This window comes from Podarcis tiliguerta (assembly GCF_965153285.1).
Source record: "Podarcis tiliguerta genome assembly, chromosome: 12".
Lineage (NCBI taxonomy): Eukaryota > Metazoa > Chordata > Lepidosauria > Squamata > Lacertidae > Podarcis > Podarcis tiliguerta.
This window is the reverse complement of record NC_139545.1, coordinates 34197093-34218678: the sequence shown is the minus strand read 5'-3', so window position 1 is coordinate 34218678 and position 21586 is coordinate 34197093. Positions and strand designations below refer to the sequence as shown.

General features: G+C 41.7%; 1 protein-coding gene across 1 annotated transcript; it reads left to right on the top strand.

The window, feature by feature from the left end:
* Window positions 1–1375: 1375 nt before the first annotated feature.
* On the top strand, window positions 1376–21333 carry PTTG1IP2 (PTTG1IP family member 2). The gene is made up of 7 exons (XM_083405843.1): window positions 1376–1842; window positions 3461–3513; window positions 9706–9814; window positions 11981–12086; window positions 12985–13053; window positions 15182–15228; window positions 20344–21333. Exons 1-7 carry the CDS (start codon window positions 1692–1694, stop codon window positions 20391–20393), a joined length of 585 nt encoding a protein of 194 aa, XP_083261969.1. The 5' UTR covers window positions 1376–1691; the 3' UTR covers window positions 20394–21333.
* The last annotated feature ends 253 nt before the right edge of the window (window positions 21334–21586 follow it).

Genomic DNA, 21586 nt, shown 5'->3' with positions numbered 1-21586 from the left:
GAGCATAAAAGGTCAGGGCTCTCTAGTACAATGGCTGCTTGATTGCCCTCTAAGCAAACTTCAGTAACTAACTGTAACCCTATACACATCTACTGGGAAGTAAGCCTAAATAAGATTAATGGGACACATCCAGTTAAATGAGTGTAGATTTGTACTACTAATGAACATATTTAAAGTGAGGACAAACATTATGAGGTGGCAGTATTCTGAACCCACATCTGCAGTCTCGAAGAGATATCCCAGGAACTGAAATGTGTAGTCAAACCAAACCCAGCATGTTTGCTTAGATGTCTCCTTCCATTACTTATGGGGGTAAAAATGGGTGGGGATAGAAGGAATTTGTGGGAAATGATGTGTCTATGGGGGGAACTGTTTGGTCTCAGATCTCTAAAGTACACATAAGAACTGGCATCTATGAACCAACAGGGCTAGCTCTGCACACAAAGCATGTCCTACTCATTGGTCACTGGTGTCCAAATAATATACAGTAAGCCCACAAGTTACGTGGGAGTTACACTCAGGGAATGTGCCTAAAGCCAAAACTGTGTATAGACGAAACACATTGGGTGCTATGGTGGGTGGGATTGCCAAAGCCTTTCCCCCCTGGACATCTACCCCCTTTCCACCCTTTATTATTTATGCCGAGAGCTGAATGCGCACAAGTTACCAGTAAGTGCATGTTAAGTTGCAACTTGGAAGTAAGTCATACAGTGTTCAGTGGACTTCAAGTATGCAAGGGATTTCAGCCTTCAAAAAAACTAGTAACACTCATCCTTCAATTTTATGAAATGCATGTGGCATTTCTTGCCAATGCTTCAAAGCAGACGAGGGCTCACTGGAAAGGAAAGTGGGGGTCCCATTGCACGTTTGTACTATACTGTAGCTTGAGAAGCGATGGAGAATGGATGGGATTCTTTGCTTTGTACTGTAAGCTATAGTCCAGCCCCACAATGAGACAGCGTGTGGTGTTAATGGTTAGAGCGTTGGATTACGGCCCGAGAGACCAGGGTTCAAACCCCGACTCAGACATGATGGCTCACTAGGTGAGCGTGGGCCAGCCACTGCCTTTCAGCCTAATCTACCTCACAGGGTTGCTGCGAGGATAAAATTGGGAGACACCCACGTGCACCCCCTTGAGCTCCTTAGAGGAAAAGATGGCATATAGCTATAATAAACGAAATGCGTCACAGCATTCCGCACACGCGCTCCATAGGGCAACCAAAAAACAACATGGCAGCTGAAGGATTCCGGCCCTGCAAAAGCACTTGAGAAGAGCGCCGGGGAAGGGGCGTGGCCTAGGTCGTACTGAGGACCAGATGGACAGGCCTTCTCAACCAACCACATTCGCCCGAGCCAGGGCTGGAGAAACTATTCGACAGGTGCCCTCGGTTATCCATGACCTGTTTGGGAAAGCGGCCGCATGAAGAGGCGGGCAGAAAGGGGCGGGCCTCGGCTTCCGAGGGAGGAGCGCAAAAGCACGGAAGCGGGCGGGACTCCCAGCTTCACCCTCTCTATAGGTGCCCCAGAGGGAAGTGGGCGGAGCGAGGAAATCGTGCTCGAGACTGTGCCGTTGCTCGCCCTGAGGCGGCCGGTGGGAGTGCGCTTGCGCAAGAGAAGGACCGATCTGTTCCTTAAATCACCTGAGGAGGGGAGTGGACCGGGCCGCGCAGGCCCGCCGTGAGGGGAGGAAGATGATGGAGCGGGAGACGGCCGCGCTGTCTTGGCAACCGCGGCGGCGGCCGCGGCTTTGGGCCTTCTGCCTGCCGTGCTGCTTCTTGCTGTGGTGCCGCCCAGTGACAGGGATGGAGTCCACCGCGTCGCCTTCGCCATCTCCCGCTACGCGTAAGCGAGGAGGCCCTTCTGGGCTGCCCGGGACGGGTCGTGGCGGGTGAGGGGGGGTGGCTCTGCTCTTGTTTCCTCCCTGGTCCTGGTCTTGGTTAGAGGCAGGGGCCGGAGCGGCCTCTCTTTGGGCCCTTGGAGGGCCGGGCCGTTTCCCCCGCTTGTTTACCCCCCTCCCCCATGTCGGGCACCTTCAGGTACAAGTCGCGCGTCCCTCTTGCCCTCGCGAGGAAGCCCGACGGCAACTTCCCTTTCTCTGGCTCAAAGAAGGAACTGTTAAAATGGGCAGGTGTATTATAGTGCCAGTTTCCGGGGATTGAAAGTTCCCCTTCTCGGTCTTGTTTGCACTCATCCCAACCTAGATAGCCGTTTTGGACGTACCTGCCCTGTTAACTGCTGCCCCCTGGCCTCGATTCACCCCCCCCAACTGCCTCCTTTATCATGGTGACATCTCCTCCGACATAACTGACCGCAGGACTTGGAAGCCCATTCCCCTTTTTTCAGTGACAAATAAGGGATAATGGCTAATAGTTTAAATAACCCAGAACTGGATTGTTGTGGGTGTATATCCACTTAATTTTGTCTCCTGTTTCCTCCCTTCCTATCTCCCATCCCGTGCCAGTGTTCTGTTTCCATGCAAGGAGGCTTATCTTCGTTGTATGAGAGACTGGCACAGCTCAAACTGTGGCTGAAGCTAGCTGATTACTTACAGACCACAAGTGAAAAACGAAAGCTGTAAATCAGAAAGATTATCCTGGGGGCACCAAATAAGTCCTTCATGAGTACCATCTAGTGCTTTTTGTCTTTAAAAATGTTTAGGGGTACTCTCATTTTCCTACTCATATTGAAATAGGTAAAGGTAAAGGGACCCCTGACCATTATGTCCAGTCGTGGCCGACTCTGGGGTTGCGGCACTCATCTCGCTTTATTGGCCAAGGGAGCCGGCGTACAGCTTCCAGGTCATGTGGCCAGCATGACTAAGTTGCTTCTGGTGAACCAGAACCTGTTTACCTTCCCACTGGATCGGTACCTATTTATTTACTTGCACTTTGATGTGCTTTCGAACTGCTAGGTTGGCAGGAGCAGGGACCGAGCAACAGGAGCTCACCCCGTCGCGGGGATTTGAACCGCCGACCTTCTGATCGGCAAGTCCTAGACTCTGTGGTTTAACCCACAGCGCCACCCACGTCCCTCATATTGAAATACTGCCGCTCAATGTGGCCAAACTTAGATTTACAAAATATTTAGGGGTGTGCGCCCCCTGCGTCCCCCCAGAAAAAAGGCACTGGTACCATCACACCCATGGGAGCTGAGTTAGCAGCCCCTGAAATATGCCAACCCTAATTCTTGTCTAGATGAATGTAAGGCCAGACCTAAGATTCAGTATCCTGTTTCAAAAGTGTTTTGGGTGTGTTTGTGTGGTGCTGAATGTCTTGTTGACATCTCTAAGCAGAGTTTAGACTAGTACAGAAATGGGTGGAAGTTGTTTTGGAGGATTTACAGTTCTTTAATGCATTCTAAAGTGTTTTAGCATAGTTCAGATTCAAATTTCATAGCTGTCAGAAAAATAATAGATTCAATTAAGTTCTTCATTTTTCATGCAAACTTTATTCCTTTCCAGCATGTGCTGCTTTTACTCAAAAGACATGTGAAGAATGTGTAAAAAATACCAAAGTAAGTTTAGTCACTTTTATATCCGGGGGGATTTTCTAGTGATATCATAAGTGGATATTTCATGCACAGGCAGAAGAAAATGTTTTGCAAGTATTTGTTGCTGCACTTCAGTAGAAAATGGAAGTCCTTATTCTCTAATGGAAATTTACTGGACAAACTCTCACACAACTGACTCATTCACCATGGAAACTGGAACCGGTTGCTATTTTCTCAGGGAGCCTTGGAAAACTGTTCTTTATTTTTTGTGCTTTTGCAAGAAACTATATGCTCAAAGTGATGTGCTGTAATACCAAGTTGCTTTACACAGTAGACTTGAAGGGGAGAGCACTGTTGCATTCAAGTTCTTCTTTTGGACTTCTTGCGGATATCCGAGAACAGAGCTGCATTGATAGGCATTTGATCTGATCCACCAGTCTCTTGTGTACTTAAGGCATGACTTGACTTTTATAGGATAAAACAGCTCCCCTTGATTTGATAATTACAACTCATAATTCTGTGCAGAGTTCAAATGTTTAAAAATCTGCTTTAAATTAGTATAATAATAATAATAATAATAATAAATTTTATTTATACCCCGCCCTCCCCAGCCAAAGCCGGGCTCAGGGCGGCTAACAACAATAAAAACAATCCGACATTCTAAAAACTTTTCACCATAAAATCCATCAGAAACAAATTGATGGCAACCAGCAAGCAGGACCCTGTGCAGATTGCCAGAGGAGGGGGTCAGGCTGCGCCCTGACCAAAGGCCTGGTGGAACAGCTCTGTCTTACAGGCCCTGCGGAAAGATGTCAAGTCCCGCAGGGCCCTAGTCTCTTGTGACAGAGCGTTCCACCAGATTGGTGCCACAGCCGAGAAAGCTCTGGCTCTAGTTGAGGCCAGCCTAACCTCTCTGAGGCCTGGGACCGTCAGGATGTTTTTATTTGCAGACCGTAGGTTTCTCTGTGGGGCATACCAGGAGAGGCGGTCCCGCAGGTACGAGGGTCCTAGGCCGTATAGGGCTTTAAAGGTTAAAACCAGCACCTTAAACCTGATCCTGTACTCCACCGGGAGCCAGTGCAGCTGATATAGTACTGGATGAATGTGATCTCGCAGTGACGACCCCATAAGGAGTCTCGCTGCGGCATTCTGCACCCGTTGGAGTTTCTGGGTCAGTCTCAAGGGCAGCCCCACGTAGAGCGAGTTACAATAATCCAGTCTGGAGGTGACCGTCGCGTGGATCACAGTAGCTAGGTCAGGGCGAGAGAGATAAGGAGCCAACTGCTTAGCTTGGCGGAGATGAAAAAAAGCCGCCTTTGTTATAGCTGTAATCTGCGCCTCCATAGAGAGGGAGGTATCGAAGATTACACCCAAACTCTTAACGGACGATGCTGGCACTAGTTGCACCCCCGCAAGAGATGGGAGTTGCCCCCTCAATCCCATATCGCCCCGTCCCAGCCAGAGGACCTCTGTCTTCGAAGGATTTAACTTCAACCGGCTCCCACGAAACCATCCAGCCACAGCTTCCAGGCATCTGGTCAGTGTGTCTGGGGCCGAGTCAGGATGGCCATCCATCAACAGATAGAGTTGGGTGTCATCAGCATACTGATGGCAGCCCAGCCCAAAGCTCCGGACAAGCTGGGCGAGGGGGCGCATAAAGATGTTAAAAAGCATCGGAGAGAGAATCGCACCCTGAGGCACTCCACACACCAGGGAGTGGCGCGATGACAATTCCCCCCCAAGCGCCACCCTCTGTCCCCGACCAGAGAGAAACGAGCGCAGCCATTGAAGGACTGTGCCCTGAATCCCCACGTCGGCAAGGCGGTGGTCCAGGAGTTCGTGATCGACCATGTCGAAGGCTGCTGACAGGTCTAGAAGAATCAGCAGCCCCGACCCGCCTCGATCCAGCTGCCTGCGGAGATCATCTGTTAGGGCGACCAGAGCCGTCTCGGTCCCATGACCAGCGCGGAAGCCGGACTGGAATGGATCGAGAGCCGATGTCTCATCCAGAAACCTACCAAGCTGTTCAGCAACCGCTCTCTCAATCACCTTACCCAGGAATGGAAGATTCGAAACCGGGCGGTAATTGGATAGATCTAAAGGATCTAATGATGTTTTCTTTAAGAGCGGGCGCACCACTGCCTCCTTCAGTTCCCCTGGGAATGTCCCGGTGCCAAGGGACAAATTGATGATATCACCCAGGGGGGCCCGCACCTCGTCTGGACACGCTCTAATCAGCCAAGACGGGCACGGGTCAAGAGGACAGGTGGTGGGCTTTCCAGCTCGGAGGAGTCTGTCCACATCGGCTGGGGATATCTGGTCAAAGTGGTCCAATACTGGACCCGAGGACAGTCGAGGGGCCTCCAGTTCCCTTATTGTGTCCAAATTGGCAGGGAGGTCATGGCGGAGCAACAGGACCTTCTCCGCAAAAAAGCTCGCAAATGCCTCACAGCTGTGTGTCGAATTGTTATTTAAATTTGGCTGTCCTTCAAGGGACGTTAAGGACCTAATTATACTAAATAATTGCGCCGGGCGAGAGCTAGCGGATGCAATGGAGGCCGAGAAGTAGGACTTCTTAGCGGCCTTCACTGCCATCTCATAGGTTTTCATAAAAACCCTATAAGATGTTCTTGAGGCTCCGTCACGGGCACCCCGCCATACTCGCTCTAGCCGTCTGAGGTCCCGCTTCATTTTCCGAAGCTCCTCGGTAAACCAGGGAGCCCGGTTTCTGCGGGGTCGCAGAGGGCGCTTAGGTGCGATCTCATCGATGGCTGCTAGGAGCTGGGTATTCCAGCCCTCAACAAGCTCAGTCAATGAGTCGCCAGGGGGAGCAAGGTCCCGCAAGGCCTGACGGAATCTATCAGGGTCCATCAGCCTCTGCGGGCGAGCCCAAATCGGCTCGCCACCTAAGCAGGGTGGGGGTGGAACGTCAATCCTGGCTTTCAGAGCGCAGTGATCAGACCATGGCACCTTCATTGAGGGAAACATGATCACATCTATACCGACACCAAAGATCAAATCCAGCGTGTGGCCTGCTTGATGTGTGGGGCCCGAAACAAACTGGGAGAGCCCTAGTGTCGCCATGGAAGACACCAGGTCCAGAGCCTGTGAGGAGGGAGCGGCATCAGCATGGATGTTGAAGTCCCCCAATACCAATAGGTTAGGGAACTCCAAGGCCCAGCCAGCCACAGCCTCCAGCAGGCCTGACAGGGTGGCTGCTGGTGCGCTAGGTGGCCGGTACACCAGCCAGACAGCCAAGCTCACCTCGGAGCCCCACACTAGGCCGACACATTCAATGCCGGGGATCGATGGCGATGGTAGAGCCCTGAAAGAACAATCTTCCCGGATTAATAGTGCCACCCCTCCCCCCCGGCCCACAGTCCGCGACTGTGACTCTATAGAATAGAGTTCTTAAAATTATAAACATCTGGTTTGAAAACAACATAAGCATACATTGCAGCAACTTCTCAAAGTGCATCAGTTTTAAAATATATATATCAATGTTAACAACACAAAAGGATATCAAAACTTTCTCTAATACTGAGCAGTTTGCCAAAGTTTTTAACATAGTATGTACAAAATGGTCAGAACTGTTTGCCAAGGCTTTTAACAGATATTGTAGCAGGGTTGTCAACAATGGTCTGCGTTTACTCAACTGCCCCAACTCAACAAGTACTTCAAGCAGCACCAATGTAGATAGGAGCTGCTGTCTATTGGATTTCAGTCCCTCACCAGGAAACCAGTCTCCCTGAAATCTAGCTGTGAGAGGTTGTATTTGCTGCTGAGCTAGAGAAGGTAAGTAGGGATTCTGTCAGTATAATGACCATTCCGCTGACCAACAATTTCTTTCCCTGAGCAGATAGATTTGATGTTGGGGCTAGTGTTTGAAACCCCCCCAACTTTGGTTCTGGGGGATTTAAACATGCATAATGAAACCATCTTAACAAGTCCAGCTGTCATGACTATTATGGAACTATCTCAGTATACATCATAGACCCAATGTATAGAGTAGCTTATACCTGCAATCTGGTTCTCACAAATGGAAGACTTGTAGATGTGTCCGGAGAAAGTACAAATCACCCTGTTGTCATCAACCAACAATTTCCTTGTACGATTTAGGCTATTGATAGTGTTGCCACCCTGCAAGGATAGATGACCCCTTAGAATGTTCTGTAGCAAGACGCTAATGGAATCTAAGGGATTCCTGAATGCTCTAGGGAAGTTTCCAGTTGGCATGGCTGATCACATCTGAGGCCCTGATCTCACTGTGGAATGGTGAGATGGGAAGGGTCATAGATTGAGTCAGTCCTGAGCACTCTCCTATGCTTGACTTCCTGGTTTTCAGATGAGCTCTGATCAGTGAAATAGGCTGCATCACTGTTGAAGCATAAGTGGAACAAATAGTGTACCAAGTACAACTGACCACCACTGTTAAGAGTGCATGTTTGCACCTACTGAGTGGTAGTGGTGGCAGTGAAGAAGGCTTACCGTTGCATCCTCATGTGGCTATTCAGCAGAGCTTTTCCAGGCAGTGATGGTGCTAAAGGGATCCTCCCATAAGGGAGAAGGCCTTGAACCTTTAGATGCTTGCTGTGACAGATCGGCCAGGTACTTTTAGAATAGCTTGTCCATTTGTGACCGATCCTTGGGATTTATGTTTCCCCTTCTGGTTATACTTGTGGGCTCCAATATCTTCCTTCTTTGTTGAAATATATAAACCAGGTCTACTTTGTTTGGAACAAATTAAGAATTGATTGGTTTGGATATAAAGGGAGACTAGTATGATTTGTTTGAAAAAACCAAGGAGGAAGTTGGGGAGAGTAGGAATCTGAGGATTAGTCATAACTGGCCAAACCATGGCTTGCTTTTGCATGCATACCATTACCAAGTCATGAAAACTATTTTTATAAGATGTCCATTTGTTTAAATAGTACATAATTCTTATAAATAGTACACAATTCTTCTGTATTTAATAGCAATGAATGACTTGTGGTAACTGCAGATAGTTTGTTAGCACTGGCCTTGTGACTGTGAGACTGTTTACATTTTAATATCCGTTTTTGAAAGTTTTCTTCACTTTCCCTAATTTGGTTATACTGTTTACATTTTAAAACCCATTTTTGAACGTTTTCTTCACTTTCCCTAATTTGGTTATGTACTCTTCAGAAGTAAAGACTGATTTAGTTGTATTGGTGTGGTACAATGGCCCCATATTCTTTTTAAGCTGTAGCTCAGATAGATAATATCCCTTTGTACTCAGTAGTTGTTTTGTCCGAAAGAATAGCCTAATTGTGTTAAACCAGCATCTAACCCAGGATCTGCTGTCCAACTGCTCTTGGACAGTTGGGCAGTAACAATTTAGAGCAAGCATCTTTGGAAACCTTTTGCTGCGCCTTTCACAGCTATAGGTTCAGCAACAGGGCAGAAAAAAGGAGCAGAGCCAGGAAGCAGTGGAAGAATAAAAGTGTAGGAGAAAGTGTTGGAAAGATAGAATGAAGTGGAGGCAAGGAATAAGATTGGGCAATAACTGCTGAACATCTTACCTCTTCTGTAAATTCCTACTAGCACATTTACACCAACATTTCATTTAAAATCTTACTGTACAGTTCTTACAATGTGAACAAAGTAACTTCTGAGCTATTGTGAAGTTACTAAAGCAACATAAATAAATATATTGTAAACCCTGACAAAGTTTAGAGTAGTTATGGTAACAGAATGATGAATGACATTCACAATGCTGCAGTGTTAGTCTCGTCCTTGAGGAAACATAAGCCTGACCTTCATTTACCTGGATCATATGTGATGCTAAGTCAAACCATTGCTTAATATATGTGAATTTGAGGGTTCCCAGAGAGAAGATGGCAGCTTCTTCTGCACATCTCTCCTACTGCAACCCAATTCATGGTCTGGCTTATTGTGTCATTTGAACCCAGGAAACATTGCCATTGGGAGAGGGCACCAGGAGCAGAGGAAGAAAAGTGTTGTAGTTTCTACTAACTGTAAAACTGTCATTGGCTTCTTTTAATACCTCAAAAATTGACATAGAGGGTGTGCTTCAATCACGACCTGCTCCCCACAGAAAATGTTAAGTTACAGCTCCGTTTTAGTTTAATTTCAGACTATGTTAACTTCTCAAGAAATGTAAGATTGAGTGGTTGACTTGCATACTTCCTGATAAGACTACCTCTGTTTATTTTTCACTTTTGTTCTGCTTAGTGTCTTTGGTGCCATGTCAATTCCACTTGTATGGACTATCCTGTGAGGAAACTCATTCCACCATCTTCGCTGTGTAAACTTACAGACGCTTATTGGGCAATTTGCTGGGGTAGGTCATGATTGTGATTGTCTTTAATTTATTGTTACTTGTAATGGAAGCCATGAAATGATGATCATAATTCTTCATGCAAAAGTACTTAACTGGAGTTCTCCTACTAGTCAGTATTTCATATATGCACCATTACCTTACATGGACTATTTATAAGCTTAAAAGTAGTCTTGCACACAGCACTAATCACCATTGGATTTCCTGAAGCTTCCATTTTAATGAGACTGTTTTTCTGGGAAGTTTGTTTCTGAATTGTTTACTGCTGATCTCTGATATTGAACAGAAAAAACACAGTTCTGCTAAGTGGTAGGCTTAAGAATAAAGTCAAGTTCTCTGGATAATGTTGTCCTCTTCTGAAGTTGTCTTCTCTGATTTGCGTTCAGTTAATCAACTCACTTAGCTTGCACAATTGTTGCATTCAGTTATAATACCACATCATGGTATAATGTTATGATAATGATCTTAGTTTCCCCTCAGATGGTCACAAGAAAGTAATAGGTTGTTGCTACGTTAATTTTAGATCAGGGTGGATAAAAATCAATGTTTTTTTTAAAAAAGAAAATAAAATTTGAATTTTTAAATTTAAATCGGATTTTTAAAATAAAATGCTTTTGGAGGAAAAATCTTTCTAGAGATAGTTTTCTATTTAAGTTACATTGTAGTCCAAAGGCTATTCATCAGGAAATGAGGATTTCTTTTAAGTTTTTCATGTGTCCTAGGACTCAGTCTTAAGGATTTTTTAAAACAACAACCATTTAACCACATCAGTTAACAAACATGGACACATATGCTATAATGTTATTGTTTTAGTTAAATAATCATTTCCTTAATAACAATTAAACAATTTATTTTTCTCCTTCCAATAAAGTACAGCAGAAAAGTTGTCCAAATATAAACAGTTAACTTATTAAACCTCACAATAATTTCAGAATTATCTGTCTGTGTATTTCTAATAGTAATTTTTGATATAACTGTAAAAACTACTCTGAAAATTTATTATTCCAAAAATGAAACCTTCATCTGGTTGTAAATATTAAGATTATACCAGCAAGAATGAGTCTTTCTGTAAAAAAAAAGAAAAGATTTAAATCAAGTCTTACTGACTAGTGATTTAAATCATGATTTAAATAGATTTGATTTAAATCAAATCCGCCCTGTTTTAGATTAAGTGTAGTTTAATGAAGTGCTGTTTAGCATATCATCTAAATTCTAAACAAGCCACTCCATAATCATGGTTGGAAGTTAACTTCTTTTCAAGCAAACCATAGTTAAGATTAACAACAGTTTGTTTGGTTTTGACAAAACAGCAAACCACAGTTAATCAAAATGGAAATGAAAGCTGATTTCATGGGCTGGGCCGGGAGCAGTATGGGAGCCCAAAGCTTGCTGTAGCCTATTCCCATTGTTCTAAACTATGGATTAGCCTTGCATTCAATGTCTCTTTGTTTTAAATTGTTTATATGAGGGAAGAGTTCTTACAATACTTCAGATCCACTTGTGTATAGAGGGTTATCAAAAATAGATTTCACTGTTCACAAAGCTCTGTCGTAGTACATGAGTTCTCTTTATATGTTACATGTGTAGAAGGAATGCAGATGGTTTTTTTGCCTAACCCCATGTGGAGTTTAAGTTGAAAATATCTGATTTTGCTACCCATGTAATTCTAATTCTCTCATTTTGAAATGTGACATTTTCTTTAGTGGTTGTTTTCTATTTTCTTCCAGGATATCTGCCTAATATTGTAGAAGACATACTTGAGAATGGATAAAATTGAAATTTGGATTCCATAGCATTCCACTTGCCCTTTTAAATAAACAGACCGTGTGCTAATGTTCTGACTATCTTAATATGCTTAGTTTTAAGTTTAATTACCAGTTTTAAGATCTTTGATATAAGAACTAACCTATTAAAATGTGCAGGGCAGTACCTTGGACCCAGTTAGATGGAATCTCTAAACTAGAAGAACACATTTCACAATGACAGGCCCATCTACTTCATCACATAAAGTGAATTCCAGTCATTCCACTAAGATATAATATGTAAGTTGCTGCAAGGTGGTCTTCTAATGGGCCCTAGTCGCTTCCCTGCATGGAGCTCTTCTCTGTTACTGTATTTCCTTCCTTTGCCAACCTTTGCATGTACTAAAATTCTGCTTTTAATTTTCAGTCAACTTTGAGGCTATGATCATCAGCATTGCAGTTGTAGCAGGCTTCCTTCTCCTCCTTATAGGATGTTGCTGCTGTTACTGCTGTCGCAGACGTCGTTCTAGAGGGTAAATGGTTTTTCTTAGTAACTTTGCTTGATTTTTCTCCCCCTGACTTTGTCACCATTTATCTATAATAAAGTTGTCCTTGAAATTAAGGGTTATACAAATGTGATTTTAAGCACCTGATTGAAAAACATACATAGTATGGTCGTCTTTGTTTACAAAAATTACAGGGATCCCCAGTACAGAATGAGTCTGCTCTACATTGAGTGTAAACTTCGTGTCAGAACTGGGGTTTTTTAAATTTAATGTACAGTTTCCTGAAGAAGGTATTATACACTTGAAACACATTGGATATCTGAAACATAAATTCCATTAAAGGCACTTTCATGATATGTTGGGGCTCATTCTTTAATGTCCATTACACATTGTGTCCACTGGGTGTCAGTGTTTTTTCCTCAATATGCTCATATGAAGTAGCAGATGAAAGATCTGTCTTTTAACCTAAATCAGTTTGATATGTCTTGTTATGATGCTGGTGAGTTAAAAGCTAGAAAGTTAAAAGCTAGAATGAACCATGTTTTGGTCTCTGATTCCTATTTCACACTTCCTCAGGTGAATTCAAGAAGGGAATCAATAATCTACCGCTAGTCAGAGAAATGGTTCCCAGTCAACTAATCCCATACTGTGATATCCAAGATCATCATTTTTATCTTGAATTATCAACACTCTTATTTATTCTACAAAATATATGACACATAAGGTGCAGTCAATGAATCATGACTTTCAAGTGTGTGTTAATGTCAGCTTCAAATTCTTCAGTATAAGATACCACTTGAGATTAATTTGTAGAGAAAATGCTGCAAATTTGTGAATGTATGGGTAAATTAACAAACATAAATTCCTCATAAACTATATATCAGAAATTATAGTTTTTTGATACAAAAAGTGCTTTATTTCTTAGGCGACCATCTGAAGAAGAAGAAAGATTTATCAGAGATCGGGAAGAAAAAAAAATGCAGTCACTTCAGCGGTATGTTTCAAAGCTTTTCTTTTTTAAAAAAACACCTAAACACATAAGTTTTGCTCATAGATGTCATTAAAAAAGAGTCCAGCTAGGGATATGTTTAGTATAGCCTTGCTATAAAGCTTTGTAAGCATTAATTGCAGTAGTTCACTCTTAGTATTTATTAGGCAATATGCTTGTAAGCTGGCTCCTAAGGGTTTCAATAAATGCAACTCATGATGCTAGCTAGAGGCTTTGAAACCCTAAAAATAATAATTTGATGCTTGAGGGCAGTCAGCTATCTTGCACAAGTAGATATACAGGTTTGCTTCCAGACAGTGGTGGAGGAAAGGCAGCATAATAGAATGAAGCAGTATTGGGTGAGTCATCAGATTTTCTGTTTACAGCTCCAGGATAGCAAGATGTTCTGCCCTGGTGCTGATCCATTTTGTTAGCTGTTCTCCTGAGGATCTTCAAAGCTAGAGTCTATTTGTGCTATATGTGAATAGTAATCATGGTAGTATTTTATATGAAATATAAAATGAATCACACTGTTTGCCTGATAGCACCCATAGTGATGTACATTTTTAAAAAACACTTTTTAACCCCTTGCCAAATTTCTAGAACACAGAATGCAGGCAGACAGAAACAGCAATAATTTCCAGTAAGGATGTCTGATTTCTTAGTTTTCTAAGTCAAAGAGAAATTAGACTATACATATATCTAGATTGTGCAGTTACCTTATTTTTCTGTGTATAAGATGCCACCATGTATAAGATGCCCCCTATTTTTGGGGACTCCAAATTAAGAAAACACCCCTCAGAACTACCTGTGCATAAGACGAGCCTACTTTAAACCTACTTTTTTGGTTATAAAAACAACAACCCTAGTCTTATACATGGAAAATACGGCATTTGCATGTTTCTTCAGAAGTATTGATTATATATTCATTTAAGAAAACATATATCCCACTTTTTAGTGCTAAAGTACCACTCTGGGCAGCTTTCAACACCTGAAAATTGCAGTTACATAAAAGAATATAAAATGACCAGAAATAAACATTCATCAGTTAAAACTAAAGCATTAAAATCATCTGCCACATACAACAGAAGCCTGCAGGAATAAAACCGTCTTCAACAACTGGTGAAAATTAGCACTGCATAAATCAGGCCACACTTCACAGCAGGGCTTACCATAATCTGAGTGCAACCACCAAGAAGGCCCTTTCTCTGAAACATGCTTCCACCCTAAACAGGGCACAGAGAAGCTCAGATTCTTTGAAACGGAAATTAATATTTGCAGAATTCCTCTTGGGACAGCATGGGAAGTGGACTGCACAAGCCAGACACTTTGCTCAGGCTTGCTGATACTTGTTACTGTAGTGTTATACTGCAGTTTATCATTACATATGAACCAGCATATAGTAAGTTGGTAGGACTGTGGTTCAATAGTAGAAGCTAGTCTTGCTTCTTATCTTTGTCCCAAATTTAGGGTGGGATGCAGTCTGCATATTAGTTGGATAAAACTAAGTCCTAACTCTTTTGCACTAAGTCAGTCCCAAGAACCCTGTAAGAATCATGCAAACGATACTGCAATGTTAGTCTTTTGTAGTTTGGTTCATGTCCCTCACGTCATGTTAAATTTACTGTTGGCTTTGGACTATTGAGCAGCAGGAGATCTCCCAGCATTCCATTTAACATCAGCTGCTAAGATGATCAGTCCTGGATTTTTTTGTAGACAACCTCTGGCTAGAAGAAAAGTTGTCTAAGCTAATATAGCATCTATCTGTCTACTGAAACCTCAAAAAATCTCCTTGTGTATTGCCACAATTTAGAAGTTAATTTTCTTAGCCATTAAAAAAACTTTTCATTTTACAAGCTGTTACGTATGTTAGAATAAGAATATGCTTATTCAGTATGCATACATCATTTATTGGAAACCCATACATTTGCCTATTACACTGTGATAGGCATTGCATCACAGTGCAACATAATATATTGATGCAGTCCTCTATCTAGAGTTTATTTTGGGGCAAGATCTGTGTTCCACTTATCTTTGTGTGCTAATGTGTAAGCAGGAGTTAAGTATATTGCTTTGTCGTATTTTGCTTAAAATTACTTCAAGTATTTGTTTTTTATGTTCATAAACTTTTCAGAAAACATGAAAGAAAAGTCAAGCATGATGAGATACGGAAGAAATATGGTATGTATAATTCACATTTAACACCCCCTCCCCCAATATTTAACCCCAGTAACCTATTCTTAATCATGAACTATTTGGAAAATACATCTTCATACCTTCCCTGTCCCAAAAAAAGAGTTTGGATGCTGCTGGAACCTATTTGTTATATGGTCTCCATATTATATGTGGTTTGCAGGGTAATTTATGATAAAAATATGATGTTAAAGCAGTTTCAGTGTCTTGCTGGTCTTCTTATAAGATGGCAAGCGGGTCTTGCAGATGCCAGACCATGGTTCTGCAGTGAATTTGGGATCTTAACTCTCCTGCAGTATATCTGCCCTTACCCTGAACATTTGCCTAAGAGACTACGTTTAATTCTTAGCTTGTCTATGGAGCACAATCCCAACACCAGATTGTGAGTTTAATATGTGAGTTTTGTTTAATTTTGAATGGTGGAGGCAAGAGAGGGTGAATGAGGGAAGCAAAAGCCTTCTTTAGCCCCTAATGGTTTATAGTGTCTTGGAGGTGAGGGAAAATACAGGCAGTGGTGGGAAATACTTTTTAATTAATTTGTTAATTTTAACCCTGCCTCCAGTAGAGCCAAGGATGGCATGCACATAATCCATTCTAATAACAGAATAAAACATTAAAAACACTCCATTCAAAAATTACAGTAAACAGTACCATCAACTACAACACATTGGTACTCTGCTGTTGCCTGCAGTTATGACACAAAGCTCAAGTTTATTTGTATCATATCACAAGAGTGAGGTATATTAAAACATATATTAAAACACTCAATAGTCAAACTCTCTTTGGCTATTAACCTACAGTAACATGTTTTGTAGTATATTGCTTCACCCTCTCTAAATCAAAAGTTATAGCTGCTTGAGTGCCTAGAGAGATCATGTAGATGGAAAGGTAGTGTGAAGTATAAGTCATCTGCAGGCTTTACTGCTGTAGAGTTTTCTTTTTAGTACTTTATTTTGCTCTTAATTCTAGTAGCTTATGGATATTTGAATTACATGTTGAACTAAAGTGCTTGGAACACAATTCAGCCCAAGTTTTATAGGCAGCTGCATCTATGATCTAGTCTTCTAATTATTGACAAGAAGAATTTATGCCATGGTGTAAAAGAGGAGACAGCGCCATATGTACAGTGTACTGGGATAAGTGAGGTGAGTCCTGTGCCCAGGATTAGAAATCGGAATTATTTACTGTGCATACAATTAAAAGCAATCTATTAATCTACAAAAAATCCTGCATATTTCTTATTCTGCACAATTCTGCTACACCCTAGCTAATATCTATTAAAGTGTCACTTAGTCTCCCTGGCTTCTGAAAGTTCACTGGGCACTGCTCCTAAATCTGAAAATCTTCACTACTGTAAGGACTAGAAACATTGTATACCCATACTGCTTTGCTTACGCAGCATGATCACAGAATACCCATCGCTTGAATTATTAATGTAAGCAGCTCCTTTCTATATCTTTGGACAGTAAGCATTTAATTGGGATGCTTTCATCATTTTTTGAAAATTAAGCACTACTAATTGCCTAGTTAGTATCTCTAGTTGGTATCCCTTCTCCGCAACAGTGCACCTCCTGTTTAATATAGATCTGGTCCATACATCATTGCAAACTTCACTCAACAAGGGCCTAATAAAGAATGTTGCAGAAAACTGTAAATGCACTAGATCTTCCCATCTTCAGTGGTGTGCAGAGGAGTCTTCTCATTTAAATAGGCAAGAATGAATGGAGAGTAGCAAATGCTTTGCTAACCCATCACTAAATTAAGATAACATCAGAAATGTCAGCCTTGTTTGGCTTTGAGGGAATGTCTTTTTACCCCTATTTCACCCATCAGCTTTTCTTGCTCCATTTAAATGGTAATTATAAATTTATAATGCATTGCAGGTGTTGCTCACTCTAGCCACAGTCCTTTGGGAGCACTGGAAGCAATAGAGCTTTAATAAGTGGGACTACTCGGTTTGAGTAGTTTCTTTGTTACGCGATTTGCCACTTTTTTATAAGAAACCCTGGTATGAATACAGTTTGATTGCTTAAATTATAGGTTCATGGCTAAATGAGTTTGAGCAGCATTTAAATTATTTTTCACTGTGGTAACTTTCAAAGGAAATAGATGCAATTGTCGCATACGTGCTACAATTCTGTTTGTTATGCAAGTAAAACATTACAACATTTTATGCTATGCCTTTGTTTAGATTCTGAATACTCTTTCGTATAGTAGGGGAATCAACAGAAGGTAGATTGTGGTCCACTGGTTGACCAGTGGCCAGTTTCTGGTGGACTACCCGAGTATGTGTTTCTTTATCTGTCTATTGTGAAAATTGTTCATTTATTCCTACTCTGCTTTTTGTGCTTTAGCCAGTTACTGATCTGTAAGCGGACCTGCTATAAATTTGCTCAAGCGGCTTGGCCAAAAGCTTTTTGAAGCCCACAAGCTTATTAATGTTTCAAAAAAAAAAAAAATCTAAAAGGTTACTGGCACAGGATTTACCTTTGCATAATCCATGTTGAGTCTTCTTAAGCATTCCTGGATTTGCAGTGTGTTCCTGACACCTTCTACTTCCCCACTCTGACTAGCCACATGCTTCTCAGTCATCTGCTGCTTAGCCATATTGCCAAGGACCCAAGAAGTTCCCAAACTACATGTAGTCATGGTCAGAATGAGCCAATATAATTGGCTGGAAGTGAAACCATTTTACCTATTGTTGCTGGCTTAATGTCTGAAGGCAGAGAAAACTGAAGAAGGTCCTTTAGATACTTAGCTTCGGGCCATACTGATCTGTAGATTAGGGATGGGGAACTTATGGCCCTGCGGGTATTGTTGAACCCTAACTGCCATCTGCCCTATCCAGCATGCCCAGTTGTCAGGGAATTAATTCCTTTTTCCCTGTTAGTGGATATAGTCTCAAACAAGAACTACTTTCCAGTAGGTGAAGACCTTTCCTGACTCTTTGGAATAATTTAAGGGCAGAGTCACCTTCATACATGCTACCTTCCCTTTAGATCTGCTGTAGTTCGCAACATTATTGAAAGAGAGAATCTGCCACATCAGGTGGGGCTAACCTGCGACTGGTGGGAGTTGTAGTGCAACACCATCTGAAGGGCCACAGCTTGGCCACCCAGGTGCTCCATGTGATAAGGCATGCTTATAAAGTGGATAGACACAGTTGGCACACATAGGTTGCATGATCTTCTTGCTGTTTGGTCGTTTGGGTTGTTTCTATCAGGAAGTTATTTTAAAGCTTTGTGTTTGAAGCCTGAACCATGTCCATGTTTGAATGTCGACAATTCTGTATGATATCTTTTACTGTGCATATCAGTAGATTAGATTATAATTGCTTGTTGTGTGATTTTGCCACTGTTGCCTACCTGTTTGTATGTGTCACTGTATGCATCTGATTGCTGGTCAACAAATAGTCATTGAAGGGCTGGGACTCCTTTTCTCTGTGAATGATGTTCTTTAAGTGTTGGCATATCAGCCTGTCTATACAGTTTCACATTGTCTTCTGCATCTGATTACCATGTAGCTATTCACTAAGCTCATATCTTTTGTCTGCTTTCTAATGTCTCTTGCCTCTCCACCCCTAATTCTATTTTTAAAATATATTTTATTTATAATTTTTGGGTTTATACATTTCAATAATTTTACAGTCATTTTAACATTTCACAACTTGACTTCCTTCCCCTTCTTTCTGCAGTTCCTTAAATTTATTTATTCATCTACTTAAAATATATACCTCTTATGAAACTGCAGGTTTTTACAATAATTCTGCCATTGTTCTTATCTGTTTACAATTTGTAAATACTCAATATACTATTTCTATTATTTTATAAAAAGTTTGTTATCTTGATTTCTTACTTTTCTGGTAAGTTTCGCCATTTCTGCTTATTCCATAAGTTTTTGTATCCATTCTTCTTTTGCTGGGACTTCTTTACATTTTTGAGCAAGTAACATTCTTGCCTCCCCACCCCTACTTTTAGATTCTGTTACTTGTCTTTGTACCAGAATGTAATACTTCATAACTCCAGTGTTAAGTACTCTCATAATGACACTTCCTGTGCTGTGCTTGTGCTATGAGTGTCTTTTGTTTATACATATCAGTGTACTCTTAAAATAGATAATGTCATTGTGTGTGGACACTACATGCCAGTTTTAATTGCTTCCTTAATTGGTGAGTAATCAGGTTAGACTAGACATGATGAAACTCCTTTGTGTCTGTGGGAACTAAGCCTTGATTAAAGTTCTTGGTGGATGGTGAAGTATGATTTGAAGCCTTCCAAGTTTTAATTATCTATTTAGAATTTGCCTTCACTTTTTCTTTTCACACAGTGGCAAGTGTTTCTGGTTTCTTAGTCTGTGTGTTGAGCTGCTTTTCATCAGGTGTTGGAGTGTTGTCTACTTTTTCTAGGTGCTGCTCATCATATTTTTCCAGTAGCGCTATTATAAATGGAGATCATATAATCCTTAAAATTGGTCTTGGCTGCATTCTGCAGAACTTCAGTACCTTTTTTGTACTTGATGTTCATCCTGACACCCAAGCGACAACCTAGTTTGTTGTGATAACATGATATTATTCTATTTGCAATTTGGAAGCAGAGTTCACTTCATCAGCTCTGCTGTGAGAGGCCATCTCCATCAGGCCTTCTCTCCCCTCAGCTGCCATCTGCGGGCAGGCATTTGATCAGGCTGCCTCAATGGGAGGGATAAGAAGCAGGGCTCATTTCATCAGCTTTGCTGGAAGTGCAGCTTCATCAGCCACCTCCTGCCTCTGAATTATGCCAGCTGGTCACTATAGGAGCAACTGTTTAGAAATTGGTGTCTGAGTTTTGATTTTCCTCTTCCATCTCTGTCCCTTTCTCCTTGTGGTTTGTGGGTAGGCTTGTTTTGCTTGTATGTAAGTGACTCTGGGATCCTTTTTGGCTGAAAAGCTGGGTACAGGTGCTCTAAATAAATAAATTTTGACATGGCAGAACAGGTTCAATGTACTGGTGCAGTATATTGGGCTGTACCATCCTTGGCAACATAGCTGGTTTGCTATGTTTTAGCTACCTGGTTGAAAAATATTTTCTTAAATATGTTCTTTTAATTGTCCTGCTTTTTCCCCAGGTCTCCTTCAGGATTCTGACCATCCATATAGCAGATATGAGAATGAATGAAAATGGATGCTACTGTGTCTTCTTAAAGATGGCAAAAATGTGAAGTTAATTTTCTGGTTCCAGTTTAAATCACCAAATATGTGCATAAATGCTTAATAGAAAATGGTCTTTCCCCCCTTTGTAAGCAGCATTCTGTTTGTGTATGTATTTTTTTTCTAATATAGAACGCAATTGTGGTTCCTTTTCTCTCTTCCCCCATCCCCTGTTCCTTTTCTAGACCTCTTATTTAATGGAATGTGAGTTGAGTACAGAAATAACAATCATGTCATTTCCCCTAACATTCTAACCTTTATAAAACAAAGATATCATCGTCTTTTCCACATAATGCTAAATAAAGACCTCCTTTAAATCTGTGTCAAGTAAGTGTTGGCAAGTATTTGACACTACAGACATGTGTGGTATCAAGTGATGACAAATAATTACAGCCTATGCCGCTTCCAAGACTGTTAATAGAATATGAGGGGTGTATGTGAGAGTATGCTGGTGTGAAATGGCCACCTTGGGCACAGCAACCAGACCTGGATAGCTCTTGGTGTTTCTAAGTCAATCAGTACTTTCTTACTCTGCCCCAGCTCCTTGAATGTGGGTACCTAATGGATGCAAACATATCCTTGCCTCTAGCTTTTCAAATCTTTCTCTCTCTCTCTCTCTCTCTCACACACACACACGCACATAAACACACACACCAGTTGGACTTGCAGTGGCACATATCCTCTCCCAATATCTTGCTCCATTTGGGCCTTCACTGCAGTTTGAGCAGACAACTCCATTGCCACTTAGGGAGAGAAGTGCCCTGCTTAGGTGTTGGGAGAGGGTTCTGATTTGTGATCATTATAGACCAACATTTGAATGACAATGGATATTCAACAATACCTGATAGCCTTGTTCCATTTTTCTACAACATGTAGAAAGCAAATAAAATGTTCTAATGTATAAAGAACATCTGTATGTAGTGCTTTTTTCTATATATCTTCACTTCTAATAATGAACTCAAGTGGTGAATGCTGACAGGTTTGTGGCCACTGAAAGCAACAGGGGAGGTATTAACATGCTTGGGAGAACCAAAGAAATTGCAGAAGTAGAACACATTGCCAAAAGGTGGCATCTACCACAAAGCAGCCCAACGAGACCTGTGCATTCTCAGTAGCCAAAGAATATTGGGCACATTTGCAAACCAGAGAAACTACCATGAG